This window comes from Schistocerca cancellata, chromosome 5 (assembly GCF_023864275.1).
Source record: "Schistocerca cancellata isolate TAMUIC-IGC-003103 chromosome 5, iqSchCanc2.1, whole genome shotgun sequence".
NCBI classification, from domain to species: Eukaryota; Metazoa; Arthropoda; class Insecta; order Orthoptera; family Acrididae; genus Schistocerca; species Schistocerca cancellata.
The window spans coordinates 826,915,100-826,934,686 of record NC_064630.1 but is presented as its reverse complement, the minus strand read 5'-3'; the positions used below and the strand labels follow the sequence as shown (position 1 = coordinate 826,934,686).

The window sequence follows — 19,587 nt, the reverse complement described above, 5'->3', positions numbered from 1 at the left end:
TTGTGCTGTGACATGTATGTGAGGGAATCGTCTTTCACGTTTTCTTTTCGACTTGCAATAGTAAACAGTTTCTTCATTGGAACTGTAATAATGGAAGAAAATTTGACGCACTTTCTCTTCACCTTCTTTTCGTAACGAAGCTGTCAACTGCGAGCAACATAAAGACAAGGAGAAGACCAACATTCATCACAAAAAAAAAACTTTCATATCAAATGAAGGGGCGGCCGGAGTGGCCGAGCGGTTCTAGGCGCTACAGTCTGGAACCGTGCGACTACTACGGTCGCAGGTTCGAATCCTGCCTCGGGCATGGATGTGTGTGATGTCCTTAAGTTAGTTAGGTTTAAGTAGTTCTAAGTTCTAGGGGACTGATGACTTCAGAAGTTAAGTCTCATAGTGCTCAGAGCCATTTGAACCATACCAAATGAAGGAAAATAAACTAGGATTGCAGCACCGAATGAAATGTATAAGACTAAAAGTTTAGACACAAATATGAACAAAAGGCACAAATAGAAGTTCTCTGCACACATTGGTTTAAAGCAAAATCACTAAATCAGTTTAAAAGTGTTTTATCAATAAACACGTGAAAGTTGTGTGTCTCTAGCAAATAGTATAAAAAAGACAATAAATAACATTACTGAGCTTAAGTATTGCTAACGGGGAAAAATTACATAAAACCGCCCGAACATAAGGCACAGTAACGCGGCTGACACACATAAGCAATATCTCGCTGATTACGTGGCAAGCAGTGAGCCTGTTGGTCCCCAACGGTTGATACATTCGGCACCACACAAGTGTGGGACTTTTATATCCCTGTGAACTCGGAGATAAATTTATATGCGATACGCGTATGCCCCACTGCTCACGAGAGCGTTAACATTATTCCCTCTGTACAGCAGTTATTTTGGACCAGGTTAATTTTAGGGTAGCGCCTTTGAAACTATAGTTTTTTGTGGTCACCAAGATTGCGGAGACCGCAACAGAAGCTCCTCTCTTGATGAAGGACGCCAGGAGCGTACAGGCACATTCCTGGAATGTGGGAGGAGACATACAGGTGACGGGGACGTGACGGGCTTTGGGGTGTGCCCCAGAAGGCGCTGAGGAGACGCCGTCTCCTTCAAGGACGGCCGTTCAGGGTCACAGTGCCTGCCTCTCTCTCGTCTCCACTTTATAGGTATTTCATTGTTTGCATCTTTCTCAGCTGCTTCCAGCTGATGCTCGATAACCATTGAGTTTGATAGTGAATACTCCTTCTTGATTCTGAACACACTTTCCTACCAATTTCAGTGATTAATATTCTGTTTATGCTACCTTTTAAGTCGGAATGCTGAATAAATCCCAGACATTTAGTCGAATTTGGATTGCGGAACTACCCTTTCTCTTCCTCTAAAATCCCACGGTTGTCTTCGAGGAACGCATATTCAAAGTGCCTGTTTTATTCACGCCTGCAGGTAGGACTGAGCTATGGCACACGGTATGGCATCGCCTGTTACCGGAAGCGGCGGGCAGCCGAGCTGTAACAGCACAAACTCTGTCGCTACTCTCATTTCTGCTGCGCCACATTACATTCGCCTTTCTTCGGCTTACTCTCAATCCGTATTCTGTGCTCTTTAGACTGCTCATCCCATTCAAGACGTTCTGCAATTCTTCTTCATTTTCACTGAGGATAGCAATGTAGTCAGCGAATATCATCACTGACATTCTTTCACTCCGGATTTTAGTCTCCCTTCTCAGACTTGCTTTTATGTCCATTACTGCCTCTTCGACACGAAGATTAAACAGTAGAGGAGAAAGGTTGTATCTCTGTATTACGCCCTACATGGGAGGTTCTCGATCAGAAGGCCACGGGCTCTCTGAGCCGTACAACTCTTTGTTTTCCTTTTTAGGAGTATCGAGAAAGAAAAGAAGGCGACACAGTAATGGGAGTTAAGATCCAGTTACACAAGCAACTGTTTTTTTTAATAAATTCGCAAACAAATTTCAGCTTTTTTGTACCGTCACTAGTGTATGTGTGTGTGTGTGTGTCTGTGTGTGAGTCTGTGTGTGTGTGTGTGTTTGTGTGTGTGTGTGTGTGTGTACACCCCCGCGTTTGCTTATCTACGTGCCGCTTTTTTTTTTTTTTTTTTTTAGAGTTTGTTATACAATTTCATAGTCGATTACCGATTACTGAAGCGAAATCGATGACGACACCAAGCATCGGACGCTTTGACTCCAGCCAGTATTGTTGTTGTGGTCTTCGTCGAGAGACTGGTTTGATGGAGCTCTCCATGCTACTCTATCCTGTGCAAGATCCTTCATCTCCGAGTAACTACTGCAACCTACATCCTTCTGAATCTGCTTAGCGTATTCACCTCTTGGTCTCCATTTATGATTTTTACCCTCCACGCTTCCCTCCAGTACTAAATTGGTGATCCCTTGATGCCTCAGAACGTGTCCTACCAACCGATCTCTTCTTCTAGTCAAGTTGTATCACAAATTCCTCTTCTCCCCAATTCTATTCAGTACCTCCTCATTAGTTACGTCATTTACCCAGCTGATCTTCAGCATTCTTCTGTAGCACCACATTCCGAAAGCTTCTATTCTCTTCTTATCTGGACTAGTTATCGTCCATGTTTCACTTCCATACATGGCTACACTCCATACAAGTACTTCAGTAAAGACTTCCTGACACTTAAATCTATACACGACGTTAACAAATTTTTCTTCTTCAGAAACGCTTTTTTTGCCATAGCCAGTCTACATTTTGTATCCTCTCTACTTCGACCATCATCGGTTATTTTACTCCCTAAATAGCAAAACTCCTTTACTACTTTAAGTGTCTCATTCCCTAATCTAATTCCCTCCACATCACCTGATTTAATTCGACTACATTCCATTATCTTCGTTCCGCTTTTATTGATGTTCATCTTATATCCTCCTTTCAAGACACTATCCATTCCGTTCAACTGCTCTTCCAAGTCCTTTGCTGTCTCTGACAGAATTACAATGTCGTCGGCAAACCTCAAAGTTTTTATTTCTTCTCCATGGATTTTAATTCCTACTCCAAATTGTTCTTTTGTTTCCTTTACTGCTTGTTCAATATACAGATTGAATAACATCGGGGATAGGCTACAACTCCCGCTCCAATCACTGCTTGCCTTCCGTGCCCCTCCACTCTTATAACTGCCATTTGGTTTCCGTACAAACTGTAAATAGCCTTTCGCTCCCTGTATTTTACCCCGGCCACCTGCAGAATTTGAAAGAGAGTATTCCAGTCAACACTGTAAAATGCTTTCTGTAAGACAACAAATGCTAGAAACGTAGATTTGCGTTTCCTTAATCTATCTTGTAAGATAAGTCGTAGGTTCCAACATTTCTACAGAACCCAAACTGATCTTCATCGAGGTCTGTTTCTACCAGTTTTTCCATTCGTCTGTAAAAAATTCATGTTAGTATTTTGTAGCCGTGACTTGTTAAACTGTTAGTTCGGTAATTTTTACACCTGTCAACACCTGCTTTCTTTGGGTTTGGGATTATTATACTCTTTTTGGATGTGTGAGGGTATTTCGCCTGTCTCATACATCTTGCTCACCAGATAATAGAGTTTTGTAGCGACGGCATCTCCCAAGGCTATCTGTAGTTCTAATGGAATGTTGCCTACTGCCGGGGCCCCAAACCAAAATTAATATTACACAAATTCTTATTAATTAAAAACGAAAATACTTCCTGCTGTTCTACAAAATCATATTTATTTGGTAGGAACCGGCTTTCGGCTTCTTAGGCTATCTTCAATTGACAACTGAATCTCGCAAACACAGATGTGAATGATGTGCGACTTAACAGGTTTTTGTTTATATAGAAGATACAAAAATGACAGAGCATTTGCATAACAAAACATCACATAGGAATAAGTACACTAACTGTATCTCCTTTTTCTGTTAGTTGAGATACAAAGTTTTTACGTCGAGAAATAAATAACTACAGACGCGAAGTAAGATGAATTTGTAGCCTGAATCCAGTATTTGTAACGAAAACTTAATTGAACGAAGGGGAAAATGGAAACCGAGTTTGATAATTGAATATTTGACTGGCATTCTGTGCCATGTGTTTCCTGATTTCCAATATTTCCAGTAGGTTCATCTTTCTGCTTTTCTTAACAGGATGCATAACTTCACATTCTACGTCAGATGTATCGTTTTGTGCTAAGGAATCATCAGCAAAGGTTGAACCTTTCTCTCTTAATGTTCAGCTTATCTCAGGTTCGCGTAGCCTATTAATTGCCTCATCCCTGCCTGACTGACCAAAGTACACTTTTTCACGCTGCTTGCGAGAGACTTTATGCACACCACTCTTTCCAGAGCGTTGCAGGCTGTCTTCGCTACTCAATAAAAATTTTGCTATGTTACTGGTATTATAAAGTGCGGGTCTGTAGTTGCGGGACTTTAACTACCTACGAAAAAAGAAAACGCGTAAAATTACACCATTTCTGTACGCTGGCCAACAGTGTTCGTTCAGTAATTTCAAACCCTGTTGCAAAATCCCATATATTGGTCACATTTCAGATAACCTTTGCAAAAAAGTTATTCCTTCAACTAATATTAGAGGACAAAAGATAATGTTTTACACACGCAACCGCAACTCAAAGGCTTCAGGTGAATTAATATGTTTAACATACTACTCATAACATTAAATTCTAGATGAGTGTGACAGACTCGCAAAATCTAAGACCAGGCTCGGAGTCTGCAGCGCAGCGGTCAGCACGCTGGCTGGAGTCACATCTGGGAGGACGGCGGTTCGAATCCTCGTCTCATCATCCAGACTTAGGTTTCCCGTGATTCCCTAAATTGCTTCACATAAATGTCTGGATGAGTCCTTCGGAATGTCACGGACGATTTCCTGTACCATCCTATCGTAATCCGAGCTCATGCTCCGTCTCTACTGACCTTGTTGTAGATGGCACGTTAAACACTAATCTTACTTCCTTTTTTGGCAATAGGCACAAAAATTCCTTTAAGATGAGGTATTGTACATTTCACAAACGTTTTAAGTTTCTCAAAAATTACATTTATTTTATTTTGCTAAGATGCCAGAACGAGTTGTGGAAACAGTAGTCGACTTAAATACAATTGTTCCACAGTTACATATATTACAAGTAATTTAATACACAGAGGAAAATTTCTTTTGAGGTAAAACTAATACAAATCAAAGTAGTTTTGACCATCAGGCAGCCTAACCCTACTTTTAGGTACATATCTACATCTACATCTGCATCTACATTTATACTCCGCAAGCCACCCAACGGTGTGTGGCGGAGGGCACTTTACGTGCCACTGTCATTATCTCTCTTTTCTGTTCCAGTCGCGTATGGTTCGCGGGAAGAACGACTGTCTGAAAGCCTCCGTGCGCGCTCGAATCTCTCTAATTTTACATTCGTGATCTCCTCGGGAGGTATAAGTAGGGGGAAGCAATATATTCGATACCCCATCCAGAAACGCACCCTCTCGAAACCTGGCGAGCAAGCTACACCGCGATGCAGAGCGCCTCTCTTGCAGAGTCTGCCACTTGAGTTTGCTAAACATCTCCGTAACGCCATCACGGTTACCAAATAACCCTGTGACGAAACGCGCCGCTCTTCTTTGGATCTTCTCTATCTCCTCCGTCAACCCGATCTGGTACGGATCCCACACTGATGAGCAATACTCACGTATAGGTCGAACGAGTGTTTTATAAGCCACATATCAATACTGTGACCTCACATACCTTAAACTGATAGGCTACCAAGAAAGTAGATTACCTTTTTGGTATCAAAAAAATACAGTGGATGGGAAAAAATGTTTCGTTCATGTGACAGTGACACTGAAAGACTGCTTTTCAACATAGTCTACACACAACTACGGCATTTATCATAGCGCCGAACACTTTGAAATATCACTGTCACAAAATTTTGTAGCACGACTCCTCAGCCACTTAGTCATCCCCTCCCGCAGCTGCTTCGATAGGCTAGCTTCCGTGCAACTATTTGATGCAACAACCTCCTGGAATTTGTGGAAAACGAAAGGAAAACTCCGGTGTTGTGAATGGACGGTTTCCTTAAATCTGGTCATCGACTTTTACGACTAGTTCATTTGTCATAATTAGAGCTGCTCTCTACCAAAACTATGGTTCGGTAGTTTTGATACACTACATAAATGACGTAGGAAATGTATGATTACCAGTAGAAATGGTAGCATTGGTAGGCAACGGAACATAAATGGATGTGTGAGAGAGTAACCAGGACCCGACGACTTCTTTTTGTTTTTTGTTTTTCGCATAATTAGAATCTTGCATCGTTCGGTGTTAGACTACTGTGTATTTTTTATCCTTAAAAAGTGAAAACTGCATTTTCGAAGCAATTACTTTTGATCCACAAACACGAAAAACACTGTATACTTGTTGTTTTGTTCTCAACAGAACGTTAGTCATCACGATTAAAGGCAAAAGTTGCTTGTTATTATCAATAAGTGCGAAAGTTGTTTAGCAATAACAGAAATATGTTTTACGTAAGCTCGACAAAGTATTGAAGCGATGTTTGAGATGTTTCCGTTTCGCGTTTCTTTTTAAGTTTAAATTTTTTGAGGGAATTGCGTTTTGTAACGCCATTTGATGAGTCTGTACTGTTTTTTCTGTTTTTACAACATCCTTCTGTTTCACGTTACAAGTTAACAATTTTCTTAAAAAACTCAATTAAACACTGACAGTTTCAATTTTGCTATCAAAACTTTATTTTTAAGTAACAGACACATGGATAACTATCTAGAACAAAAATGTTCCGTAGATTACGCAGCCCTTATTACACCCTCATTCAGTTTCTAGACGGTTCACGACTTCCAGTTTCTAGGGAACTCTGGTAAGACACTGATTGCACATGCAACCAAAGCTGTGTAAAGGGGGTTACGCCCAATTGGAACGTAGAGTTTATGCAGTTACCATTTTAACTGACCGTAGCTACTTGTAAAACTACCGTAGTCAACACTTACTTACGATATTCTACGGTAGCCTAGGGTAGTTCCACATGTCCAGTCACAACGCTTGGTCGTCCACCTCGCTCTTCATCGTGAACACTGGTTGCGCCACTTTTAAACCTAAGACACCACTGACCGTACTCCACCTACCTCCAGTGATTACTTTGTATCCGTACACTTCACACAGCACAGCTGCCGTCTAAATTCGATCGGTTTACGGATTTTTGCACAACAAAAACCTTATTACTGACTGAACTTGGTAACTCGTGGGATTTTCAGCTGGGGCCCACATTTAAAACTTATATTGTGAAAGAACAGGGAACGACAAGCTGGCATGGCTGGGTTCCTGAGCCGTGGATGGCTCGCATCATGCCTTGATTTTTTACCATTTGTTGCAGTCCAGAGGTGTCTTATTTCTTCTTCGGTTACCGCCATAAAGTTGCTGTCTTCTCTTTGTGAGTGGCAGCAGCAACGTGTATCGATACTAGTACTGCTGTACAATCTTCGGTGTCGCGCATGTATTTTTCTGGGTGGGCTGTGTGTGGCAGCCGGTCGGCTGAGGCAGAGAGGCGTGGACGCCTCCGTGGCGCGTGGTCAGGCCAGAGCCGCTGGCGGCGCGGCGTGCGCGCACTGTCCAAGTTGTGAGGCGCTTCTTGCCAGAGTTACGAAGTTCGTCGCCCACCGATCCTGGACACTAAAGGTGAGTGCTCACTTAACCTACTATCATGCCTCAAATGATGTCACATCTCTTTGTTTGATCCTGGTTGTCGCTTTCTGGGAGATTCCTGCGAGCAACAACGTGTGTGCTCTGAAGTCGGCTAGAACTGCAGCCGTCTTCCTGTGTGGTGTTTAACTTCATTTAATTCATTCCTGCATTAATAAAGTGTACCAGCGGTATCTTCTGCCTTGTGGCCGTTGACGTTCTCGTCACCTGACCTGGTCGTTGATGTAGTTTTTGCCAGTGTACTGTCCAGCACGGCGTGTAGTTTGACAGCTGAGGTGTTGTTGGTAGTTTTGGGCGTTTATTCTGACTTGGCTGGATGGGGCACCAGTATCCAGAACGTTGTGCTATTGCCATAGTGTTGTCGTTTTGCTGGTCAGGTGGAGCAGAACTGATCTTGTCGGTTGGTTCGTCGGCTGGCTTTCGGTTGGGTTGCGTCCGATTAAGAGGTTGTCGGTCTGTCTGGCTGTCTCACCTAAACGTGTGTTAGTGTTAGCTTCCCAGGCCAATCCTTGGAACCTTCTGAGCACCGCTCCTTGTGTTTTACATAGTGATTTCCTTTTTAGTCTTAAGTACGCTGTGTGGCCTTCAGCTGTAAAAAGATAAAATTGATTTTTGTATGGTATGTGACCTTCAGCCGAGTTTTCAACCTTTCAAAACTAAAAGTGAAAATTTCTTGTGTCTAGGTCTTAAGCCATAAATTTGTTTCAAGTTGGTATTTGGCCTTCAGCTGAGATTTCATCCTTTGCAAATCAAAAGTTGAAAAATTTAGTCTAGGCCTTAAGCTGTAAGAAATATTTTCTAGTCTGTATGTGGCCTTCAGCCGAGTTTTCCAGCTTAAATTAAAAACTGGAAATTTCGTTGCCTGGGCTTTAAGCCATAAGATTGTTTAGGTTTCGTATGTGGCCTTCGGCCAAGTTTTATGTGAAGCATTTTAGGATGAAGCCTTTAGACTATTTCAGTTGAAATTTAGAAGCTCTTCCCTTTAGGCCTTAAGCCTTAAAATTGTTTTCTGCATGGTGTATGGCCTTCAGCCAAATTTTAATCTCTCTTAAATTAAAAATTTAAAATCCTTGTCTTGCCTTAAGGCATAAGAGTGCTATTCTTTAGTATGAGGCCTTCAGCCGAGTTTTGCAGGAAATATTTCAAGATAAGGCCTTCAAAATTTTCAAATTGAAAGCTCTTCTTAATACGCCTTAAGCCGTTAAATTGTTTTGCTGATACGCGGCCTTCAGCCGAGTTTTCAGCCTATTCAGATTAACCATTGAAAATCTTTGTCTTGGTCTTAAGCCGTAACAATGTTCTTGAATAATGTGTGGTCATCAGCCGATTTCTATGGGAAAAATTTAAGCTAAGGCTTTCAGCTCATTTATATTGAAGATAATGAATTATTTTTCTAAAGAAGTAAAACCTCCAGAAGAACTCCTGTACCTCAATTCCTTGCTTAGGCCTTGTGCCTTGGATTTTCGATGCGGTCTTCAGCCGATCTAAATTAAATCAAAGGAGGTCTTTCGTTAAAATCTTGAGAGTTTTTGATTCTTGCTTGTATGATGCTGTGTTTTAACAAATAAAGTTTATATGTTGAGTGTAACTGACAGTAACTTATTTTGGCCTCTTTCCACTCATATAACCTTATCCGCTCTGTTCTGCTAGCCCAGGGATTTCAGTGCCGACTGAGGGAACGAATGCTCAGACAGCAATATGGCTCCCTGACCCCGCTCCTTGTCGCAGAAGGCGAAAACGCGACCTGCTTCCTGGACAGGCCTCGCAGATTTTTGAGAGGTGGCAGAAGGCAGTTCAGTGTGAGCTGGTGCTGAAGCGGGCCACTGAGACCGACAACCGCATGTAATTTTGTGAATGCCTTCCAAAAGTACAGGATGTCAATTATTGCACTAATGGTTTGCGTTAGGACGTTGAAAATGCACAGTTGCTCGCGGCGGTTGTGAAGGCCTGCTATGCGAGCAATAAGAGCCCAACTGTGGCTCAAAGGAAGCGTGCGACCCGGTTCAAGCTGAAGACAACCGATCCAAGTGTGTCAACAATCTTATATTTTTTTCGCGAGTTTTAGAGAACGGGCAGCGTTCGTGATGACAGTGTTGGCAATGTCGGTCGTCCAAAAAGGGTTAAAACCTCTAAAATCATCGAGAAGACTCGACCTGTCTTTCAAACCAGTCCAAGGAAATCCATCAGACGAGCCACACAACAGGTGGACTTTGTAGGACTTGCAGTTGAGAAGCTATCAATAATTTTAAGAAGATGATGCCTCACAGTTCGCAAATAATGATTTACCGCCAAGAGCCTTCTAATAAAAATTTCTTTATTGAACAGCCAGTTTCGGTCACAGATCATCTTCGGGTTCATAAAAATATTTACACCACCACACTAGACGGTAAAATCTATGCTGTCAAATAATAAAATCCGTGAATTCGTCACTAGTGTGTAATAGCAAAATATTACGTCAGCAGTAATGAAACGTGACAGACAGTGCACTCATTCGTGTTATATTAACAGACAGGTTTAAATACGAACAGAGGCATTCTAGATACTCAGAATGCCTCAGAATTTTCGCGCATGATACAACTATCTATAATGAAGTACAGTCTGAAAGAAAACTAGAAAAATATTCAGTCTGCCCTTGATAAGATTTGAAAGTGGTGCAATGCTTGCTTTACATGTCCAGAACTGTAAAATATTGCAGTTTACAAAATGGAAAAATACATAGTATGCTATGACTACGAACAGAGGCATTCCGTTCGCAATGTTAACGCCAACTGTAAATACTCGTATAACAGGACTGAGTACACTGCCTCGCACGTTATGGTATTTTACTGTCTGACTCCTGTGACAAATTCAGGGATTTTGTTATCTGGCGCCACTGATTTCACGAGTTCATCACCTAATATAAATAAATGTTTTTATGGGCGTGATGGTCCACGCATCGAAACTGGTTGTTCAATTTTGAAAAAATTATCCGGAGCTCTTGGCGGTAAATTGTGACATTTTCAAAGGCAAGCAGTCGGTATACCATAACGTTAAGAGGGTCCTGCACAACCCAATATTGTAGAGAAAAGGTAAGAGCCGCATCAAACTTGGCCACACCGGCCGGCGAGTAATTAGTAATTAAAATATGTTTGCAGAACTGAATAAAAATACCCACTGGCTATGGCATGAGGGTATTGAAACATGTTTGGGGAATAGTAAACAACAGTTGTTTGTGCAGTAGGTTAACACGAATCCTGACAATTTAGTCTGCAAACGCGGTTGCTGCTGGTGTAGTGCTCCGAAACAAAACGACGATTACATACAGCCACGTCACAGCCAGTGAGCTTAGCACCCCTCACCGTCTGGCAGTCGTCGGCGCAGGCCACCTGCCCAGCCGCCACTCCGTCGCACTCGGTGTAGTCGGCCCGCGGCTGCCGCCGCGCGGGGACCGCAGCCACAGCCAGCGGTGACGTCACGGGCTCCCCCAGGGCGCCAGCGGCCGCACACACCGACACCTGCGGACACAGAGAGGTGTGCTGACGTCAGACTGTGGCGTGCCTGAGCAACACCTTCTAACATACAGGCCTCCCAGCCAAGACGAGTAGGCCATGTGACGTCACTTTCACTAGGCCAGTGGTGGAAAGACAGATTTTGCTACAACTAGCGCTGCTGGTGGCCAAAACTGGATCTAATAGCCATACCAACCATGCAACAAAAGGCACCGGTAGAATACATTGTTCGTTTAATTGAAAATGAGTATATGAAGCACTGCAAGAAAACGTAGCACCGTTTACAAAGCAATATGTGATAAGAAATCTGCACCGTGAGATGCTGTGCTTAATTTGTGTGGATTTACCTTTACAAGCAATTCGAAATTCTGTGTTTATGTTGGCTAAACTACCCGGGAAACAAAACTTGTGTTCTGTTTACTTTCAAAGTATAGTGGTTGATTCGTCGAAATTACATCTCCGTTTAACTCTGAGATTTGATTTAATCGTTTGAAATGGTGTATAAGTGTTGTGTTCCACGTTGCAGAGGAAATTATGAAAATGGGCCACGAGTAGCGGTGTTTCCTTTTCCTAAAAGCACTGAACTACAGCAGAAATGGATATCTGCAATACATGGTGAAAATTTCCAGGTTACACAGAATTCGAAGGTAAGCTCAGGTTCTTTACAATTCAGTTGGATTGTCTCAGGGTGTGTGTTCTTTAATTTAGAGAGCGGGAGCAACTAATCACATATTTAAGTAGCATGCTCTTTAGATGTTCATTAACAGCTGAATTCGATTGACTTGATGCCCTTCTCTAGAAGATCAACTGCATTACATACATTACTGAGTCACTGGAAAACTGTGATTTACTTATGCTAGAATAGCTCTAGCATTTTAACCTGAAATACCGAGTGAACAATAATCGATTTGATCTGAAGATAACTGACACTAATCCCATGTGTTAGCATTGGTACCCCTCGGGATTATTACATGTAGCTGATAAAAGATTTTCTCATTATTTCAAGGTCTGCGAGCTCCACTTCACTGAAGACCTCATTCTGAAACATAGTGAATATTTCGACAGTTCCACAGGGAAGAAATATTCTGTGCCACTTCCAAAACCTCGCCTTAAAACAGGAGCCATACCATCCATTCTGCCTAACTGTCCGAAGTATCTTTCGTCATCTTCTTGTTCGAGGGAAAGTGGAGATGAGAGACGAAAGCGTCTAGAAAATAGAGACTTACAAATAGCTATTGCAGCGAGAGTAGCAACTCATGCTCAGTATGAACAGGAAAGACATTTTGTGGACTTTAATGGTTTTGTTAAGTGTTTAGTGAGTATCAAGCTGCCTAATGACTGGCATCTGATGAAGTCAGAAAGTTCCATAACTTTTGTTCTAATAGACGTCAAAGGTATTCCTACACTTTTGTGTTCTGTTGTGGTGACTACTGACCTGAGCATGTCTTTATATGAAGGTAAAAGTGTAATCTCAAAACTTGGTACAAGAAAGTTCCCTTTAACTATAAACCATTTAAATGACTTAATTAACACTATTGATAACTTGGAGAACTTTACTAGGAAAAACAATGGTAGCACTGGAAAAGACCACTTGCTATTCGTTACTGATTATTTGAAAGATATGGCAAAACATTTTGATGAGAGTGACAGTAACAAAATAAAATTTTTATGTGAGCAATTGAATCTAATGGGAGTCCACAAGAGCCATTACAGATACTCAACAGACTGTATTATATTTTGTAGTATTCTGTTTTCAATATCACCACATGCTTATAAGTTTATAAGAAGTACACAGTATCTTGTGCTACCTCATCCTAATACCCTGCATAAAATCTGTTCACATTTTCAAACAAACCCAGCAGCTGAGCAGCTAGGTGGCAATTTTCTGATGTATATAAAACAGAAATTCCAGTTTCTCTGTGAATCAGATCATGTTGTTTCACTAATGTTAGGTGAAATACACTTGAAACCTTATTTAGACTTCACAGGAGGTAACATTTTGGGTGCTGCATTCAATTCTAAAAATGCGGCAACTAGTGCTCAGGTTTTTATGATACAGAGTTTGTTGTCTTCATATATAGATGTAGTCCATATTCTTCCAGTAAAAAATATAAATGGTGAAGGACTTTTCACTGTAATAAAGAAAACAATTTCCGGACTGCATGCAATAGGTTTTAAGGTAGTCTGTGTTGTTAGTGACAACAATTCAGTTAACAGAAGGGCAATGTCATTCTTTGCTTCCCCTCCTCAACTGTCAATTGTGTACAAACACCCCTGTGAAGACACTGATCCTCTTTTTTATGTTTTAGATTCTGTTCACATTTTAAAATGTGTCAGAAACAATTGGATTAATAAAAAAGATCCTGATCAGACAATTATGAATCCCCAGTTTGAAACAGATTCAGAAAATACACAGCTGTGTATGGCCAGATTCTCTTCAGTTAAAAAACTTCATGACATAGAGTGTACACAGATAGTAAAATTTGCCAATAAGCTTCATTTAAAGTCTCTTTTTCCAAGTAACCTGGAGCAACAAAATGTCAAACTTGTACTTAATATTTTCAATGAGATGACTGTCCAAGGTTTGCTAGCCTTGGGGGATCATCATCATATTGAAAGTTTTGAGATGACTGCTAAATTCATTAAATTAATTTGTACATGGTGGAACATTGTTAATGTTAGCTCACCTGGTAAAAATATCCGTTTCAAGGATGCAATGCTGAAACCACTCTCGAGCACAAATAATGAAAATATCAGATATTTAGAAAGATTTCTATCGTGGGTGGATAAATGGAAACATATTTCTGATAGTACATTTGGATTATCCAGTGGTACACATTTGGCCATATCACATACCACTCATGCCCTTCTAGAACTGACCAAGTATTGCACTGAGGAGCTGAATTTTAAGTATCTTTTGCCAGGTAAGGTTCAGACAGATGCTCTAGAAGCAAGATTTAGAAAATATCGAACAATGGCAGGATCTCAGTATTTGGTATCTTTGAGACAGGTATTTGAAATTGAATCCAAGCTAAGAATTCAGACTCTGCTTTCCTTGAAAATTTCATCCTCTGCTCTTGGTGAAGTTGGCATAGATTTAGATTCTTTTGAAAGTGATTGTGTACATGATATTAACTTACCACCACCATCAAACTTTGAGAGCATAATGATTTCAGTGAAGAACAAGTTCAGTCTGTTCAGGAATACTTGCCTGTTTTCACATACTTGTCAGGATACTGTGCCAGAGCTGTTCTTAAGAAGCTGAGGTGTGAAACATGTAAAACATACTTAGTGCTTGATAAAACATTATCAGCAATAGAAAATGATGAAAGCTATGGACTTCTAAGAAACGTAGATTGAGGTGGATTGTATTGCCCTAATAATGAGGTCATTAATGCTGTTATTTTCACTTATTTGGTTGTTAAAAACTTGGTGTCTGGAGAACATAAGCTCTCCTTCATGAGATGTACATCCCAGCGAAATCTAGTTATAAGATTAGCTGTTGATGTAGTTAAAAGGGAAGACTTTTTCCTAAGGGAGTTTTCTTGTAGTCAGGTAAATCACACTGATGACAAAATTCTTCAGTCTGTAGTAAAAGTAGCATGTAATATATTTCTCAATAATTATGTTAAAAAAATTAATGACAGCCATATTGGCAGTAAAATGAAAAAGAGAAAACTGTCAACTGTAAAGTAGTTTAGAATAAATTTTGTGACAGGTTAACAAACATCTACACTTGTCATTCTCTCCTAATTCCTACTTTTCTCTTCTTGATGTGTGTAGCTGCATTGCTTAAAATGAATGTGCATAAAATTAGGCCTATATTCTATTTACAATGATGTCATATCATTATCAAGAATATTCTGTTAAATATTTGAGAGTTTTGATGAGAGAGACAGACAAAGGTGTCAAACTTACAAAATCCCTGATTTTGCTTTGTGGGTTAAAAGTTAGAGTAGATTCAGTTTTTGTACTGTAGACTCAAAAATGATATGAGTCTCATGGGTGTGGGACATGTCAGAAGATATAACATAAAAACATAGGACACTTTAATATAATACTCACTTCCCTGATCATTTTGCCAGTAGATTGTCAAGATATCCAGATACTTTACAGTAAACTGAAACTGCTAATATCTACAGAATCCTACGGTCGCAGGTTCGAATCCTGCCTCGGGCATGGATGTGTGTGATGTCCTTAGGTTAGTTAGGTTTAAGTAGTTCTAAGTTCTAGGGGACTGACGACCTCAGAAGTTAAGTCCCATAGTGCTCAGAGCCATTTGAACCATTTTCTACAGAATGTACACAGTCAGAACGAAACATAATTATACACTTTTATTAAATATCTCATACACAAATTACCTAATCTTGACTGTTGTGGCCAAGTGCTGTCAGAGCTTAAATCTAACTGACATTTTTACTTCAGCTGTTCTAACAGTCCCTGTTAAAAAATTCATCTGTAGAGTACAAAAGGAGTTACCTACCAAGAAGCTTTTCAACATGTGCTTTATCTTAAATTAAGTTTTTAATGGTTGCTGGTAATTTATTGAAAATGTGTATTCCTGAATATTGGACCAAGGTAAGTGATTTTAGGTCTTTATGTAGATTGTTCTTATTCCTAGTATTGGTACTATGTATTGAGCTATTGGTTGGAAGTAGAGACATATTGTTTGCAACAAATTGCATTAAGGAATAAATATACTGAGAAGCAGTGGTTAGAATACCCAGTTCTTTGAGTAGGTTTATAGATTATGTTCTTGAAGGTACACCACAAATGAGTCTTATTTCACGCTTTTGCATTGTTAAATGAGCGTTTGTAATTAAACTTCTCACTGTGACAATATCTCCAATATCTATGCGATCATTGATGATCCATTCATGCCGCAGAGAATTACATTTTTGCCCCAGTAATAAACTTATGATCACTACAATAATTTCGTCATCCTGTCTGTTAACTCTTACGAAGTATCTCCGTTAGTGTCATTTACTGACTAATGGATCTAGGTTTCTGTAGCGACGTTTTCCTTAACAAGTAAGTCAGATTTTGCATACGATTTTAAACACAACAGAAGGAGATCACACTGTGTTGTAATCAGTGTGCCACATTGCGCGCGATATCATACAAGGGCGGCACAATTTCTGTGTAAGGGGCAAATTTAACGATCAGTGAATTTGTTATGGTTTCACGAAAGAAATACACGTTCATCGGCTCTAGCGCACAGGCTGTGTTGCAGCGGCAGAAGGTGTTAGCCTAGCGCTGATGACGTCATAGTTCCGTCGTGAGGCCTGTGTATCAGAAGGTGCTGGCCTGAGCCTACGCGCAATTTCCATCTTATGCAGGACGCAGCTGATTCATTTGTCTGGCCGCTACGTGACTCACTTTATGTGCTATCTACGGTGGTTTTCTTTTTATCAGCCTGCGTAATTTTTCTGATGTCATGACAACGTCAATATTTTATGTCGTGCCAACGTCTTGAGGTGGTTCATATAAATTCAGCTTTAAGCTATATCTGTACAGGGCGGTGCAGGGAGACAGTCCACCGCCTATACAATGGGTGGAGGATCAACGACAGACGTACAAGCGGCTTCGGGAGTGCCCCACGGAAGCCCGCCCGGCTAGCCGCGCGGTCCAACGCACTGCTACCCGAGCGGGAAGGCGCGCCGGCGGATCAGTGTCGAGGTCCTGTGTGCCGGCCAGCCTGTGGATTGCTTTCAAGGCGGTTTTGCATCTGCATCTGCATCTGCAATGGCGAATGACGGCTGGTACACCTTATTCCGCATCAGTTACACTATGTCGGCGATCGCTGCGCAAACACTGCCTGCACGTACGCGTACACCATAATTACTCTACGACGCAAACATCGGCTCCGTCGTTTCTAGGTCCCCAGTTCAATACACACATACAAACACACCCCATGGAAATGCTATTGCTATTCTACCTGTATGTTAATGACCTTGCAGACCATGTTAATATTGACGTCAGACTTTTCACAGACGATACGGCTGTTTGCAATGAAGTACTGTCTGGAAGAGACTGAACAAATATTCAGTCGGAACCTGATAAGATTTCAGGATGGTGCAGTATTCAGAAATGTAAAATTTTGTACTTCACAGAATGAAAAATACAGTAAACATCCTATGACTACCACATCACTCAGTCACAGTTGGAATCGATAAGCTTATACAAGTGCGTGGGTCTAACACTTTTTAGGGACATGAAATGGAACCGTCTCTTAAACTCAGTGGCAGGTAAATCAGGTGACAGACTCCAGCTGAAATTCGATCAGCCTACAAAGTGGACTGCTTAAAAATCACTCGTGCCATCCATTCCACAAAGGGCGTTCAAAACGTTTTCCATAGTCGTCTCTAATTTTCTTTATTTTTTGCAGCAGGACTATGAAATTTTTTGTAAACATACTTGGAACATTTAGCTATAAGTTGGTGTATAAAAGTATTTTCTTTTGTTTACAGGTGAGCCATAATGGACCGTGAAGTAGATGTCAGGTTGCGACAATGGTCAGTGATGGAGTTCCTCTTCAAGAACGGCAATGACTCTGCCACATCGATTCACAGGACGTTTCTCCCTCTTTATGGGGAGGACACAGTGGCTGAAATGGTTCAAATGGCTCTAACCACTATGGGACTTAACATCTAAGGTCAACAGTCGTCTAGACTTAGAACATCCATGACCGAGGCAAGATTCGAACCTGCGACCGTACCAGCAGCGCTGTTACGGACTGAAGCGCTTAGAACCGCTCGGCCACAGTAGCCAGCGGACACAGTGGATCGCAGCAGTTCCTAGCGGTGGTTGCAGAGGTTTAAAGAAGGTGATTTCTCTCTAAAGGACAATCCACGATGCAGTAGACCATCGATGGCAGTGAGTGACGTGAATAAGGAGACCATTGATCAAATCATCCAAAATGACAGATGTGTGATGACACAACAGCTTGCTGAAATGACTCGTTTGTCATTGGGTAGTGCGGTATCACTGGTACAGTCACTAGGGTACAGAAAAATCTGTGCACTTCGGGTGCCTAGATTATTGACAAGAGAGATGAAAACGATGAGGATGAATGAGTCCGAGGGTCGCATGAAGACCTTTACTGAAGAGTGGAAACAGTGTTTTGACGGCGTCATTACTCACGATGAAATATGGTTGTTTTTGTCCGAACCTGACAGGAAAACTCAATCCATGGAATGGCGTCATCCAGGTTTCCCTCGGAAGAAGAAGCCAAGACTTTCACGAGCAGCAGGCCGAAAGCTGATGGCTTCCTTCTTCTGCGATCAGTGTGGTCATTTCCATCGACTTTTTGGGATCTGGCTCCGCGATTAATCGGGACCATTATTGGTTGTCATTGCACAAGCTGCGACCTACCATCAAGACCGACGGACCACAGCTTCAAGGTCAGCTCACCAGACTACACCAAACCCCATATAACCCTTACAGCAGAAAATCACGAAAATGTTTGGAAAATTGTTCCTCATCCTCCATACAGTCCGGACATGGCTCCGTTTGAATTTTACCTCTTTCGTCCTCTGAAGGCCTACCAGCACGGTAAAACATTTGCTAGTGAGAATGATCTTATTTCTTGTATCACGCGATGGTGTAAGAGTCAATCTCCAGTATTTTACCAAAGTGCATTTACATCATTTGGTGACCGATGACCTCGCTGTCTGGTCTCCTTCCCCGAAACAACCAACCAACCATCATTTAGTGTACTTGCAGAAAATGTACCTGTAACTGGAGACACTACTTTGTACTATAGTTATTAATAAAGTGTGATCCTTGACCTCTGTAACCGCTAGTCGTACATCGCGAACCGGGGGCTCAAGGATGCAACAATTTGAAAAAATTCGAAAACATAGTGCCGCACTGCCCGCTGAGCGCCTAGCGAGTCGGTGATGCAACCCGCCCGACATGGCTTGGCGCCACGTGGCGGACGCACCAGCGTCACAGCTGAGGAGGCTACAATGAGTCGGCTCAGTGTATAGCTAAATGTTCCAAGTATGTTCACAAAAAATTTCATTCTCCTCTCCCAAAAAATAAAAAAATTAGAGACGACTGCGCAAAACTTTTTGAACGCTCTTTGTAGAATATTGGTCAACTGTGTGGGATCAGTATCAAATAGGGCTAACAGGGGATATTGAGTGTATGCAGAGAAGGGCAGTCCCACTGGTCACAGGTTTGTTTGACCCGCTGGAGAGAATTACTGAGACGTTGAAAGACAAACGTAAATTAACCTGCTTACAAGAACCTTGTTTAAACAATGACTCTACAGTATACTACAACCCCCTACGTGTCGCTCCCGTAGGATCTTGATGACAAGCTAATTTTTTTCTTCATGAGTCTAGTGTTTGGTTTGATGCGGCCCACCACGAATTTCTCTCCTGTGCAAACC

At 41.4% G+C, this 19,587-nt stretch overlaps 2 protein-coding genes across 2 annotated transcripts in view; one reads left to right on the top strand and one right to left on the bottom strand.

Moving 5' to 3' along the window:
* LOC126188822 (mucin-2-like) overlaps nt 1-11,290 on the bottom strand; it is an 86,160-nt gene extending 74,870 nt beyond the window's left edge. The window contains exons 1-2 of the mRNA XM_049930435.1: nt 11,258-11,290; nt 11,040-11,195 (exon numbers count right to left, since the gene is read on the bottom strand). Coding sequence (XP_049786392.1) covers nt 11,040-11,195; nt 11,258-11,290 — 189 coding nt within the window. The remainder of the gene's footprint in view (nt 1-11,039; nt 11,196-11,257) is intronic.
* LOC126187745 (uncharacterized) lies at nt 11,269-14,548 on the top strand. Its single transcript, XM_049928997.1, has 2 exons — nt 11,269-11,836; nt 12,196-14,548. Exons 1-2 carry the CDS (start codon nt 11,684-11,686, stop codon nt 14,452-14,454), a joined length of 2,412 nt encoding a protein of 803 aa, XP_049784954.1. The 5' UTR covers nt 11,269-11,683; the 3' UTR covers nt 14,455-14,548.
* Nucleotides 14,549-19,587: the final 5,039 nt, after the last annotated feature.

What these genes read in the sequence shown, in the direction of transcription:
- LOC126187745 (XM_049928997.1), top strand. Translation starts at nt 11,684, where the DNA reads ATGGTGTATAAGTGTTGTGTTCCACGTTGCAGAGGAAATTATGAAAAT. An exon ending in AGGTTACACAGAATTCGAAG is followed by an intron (nt 11,837 to 12,195) that starts GTAAGCTCAGGT and finishes CATTATTTCAAG; the next exon opens with GTCTGCGAGCTCCACTTCAC.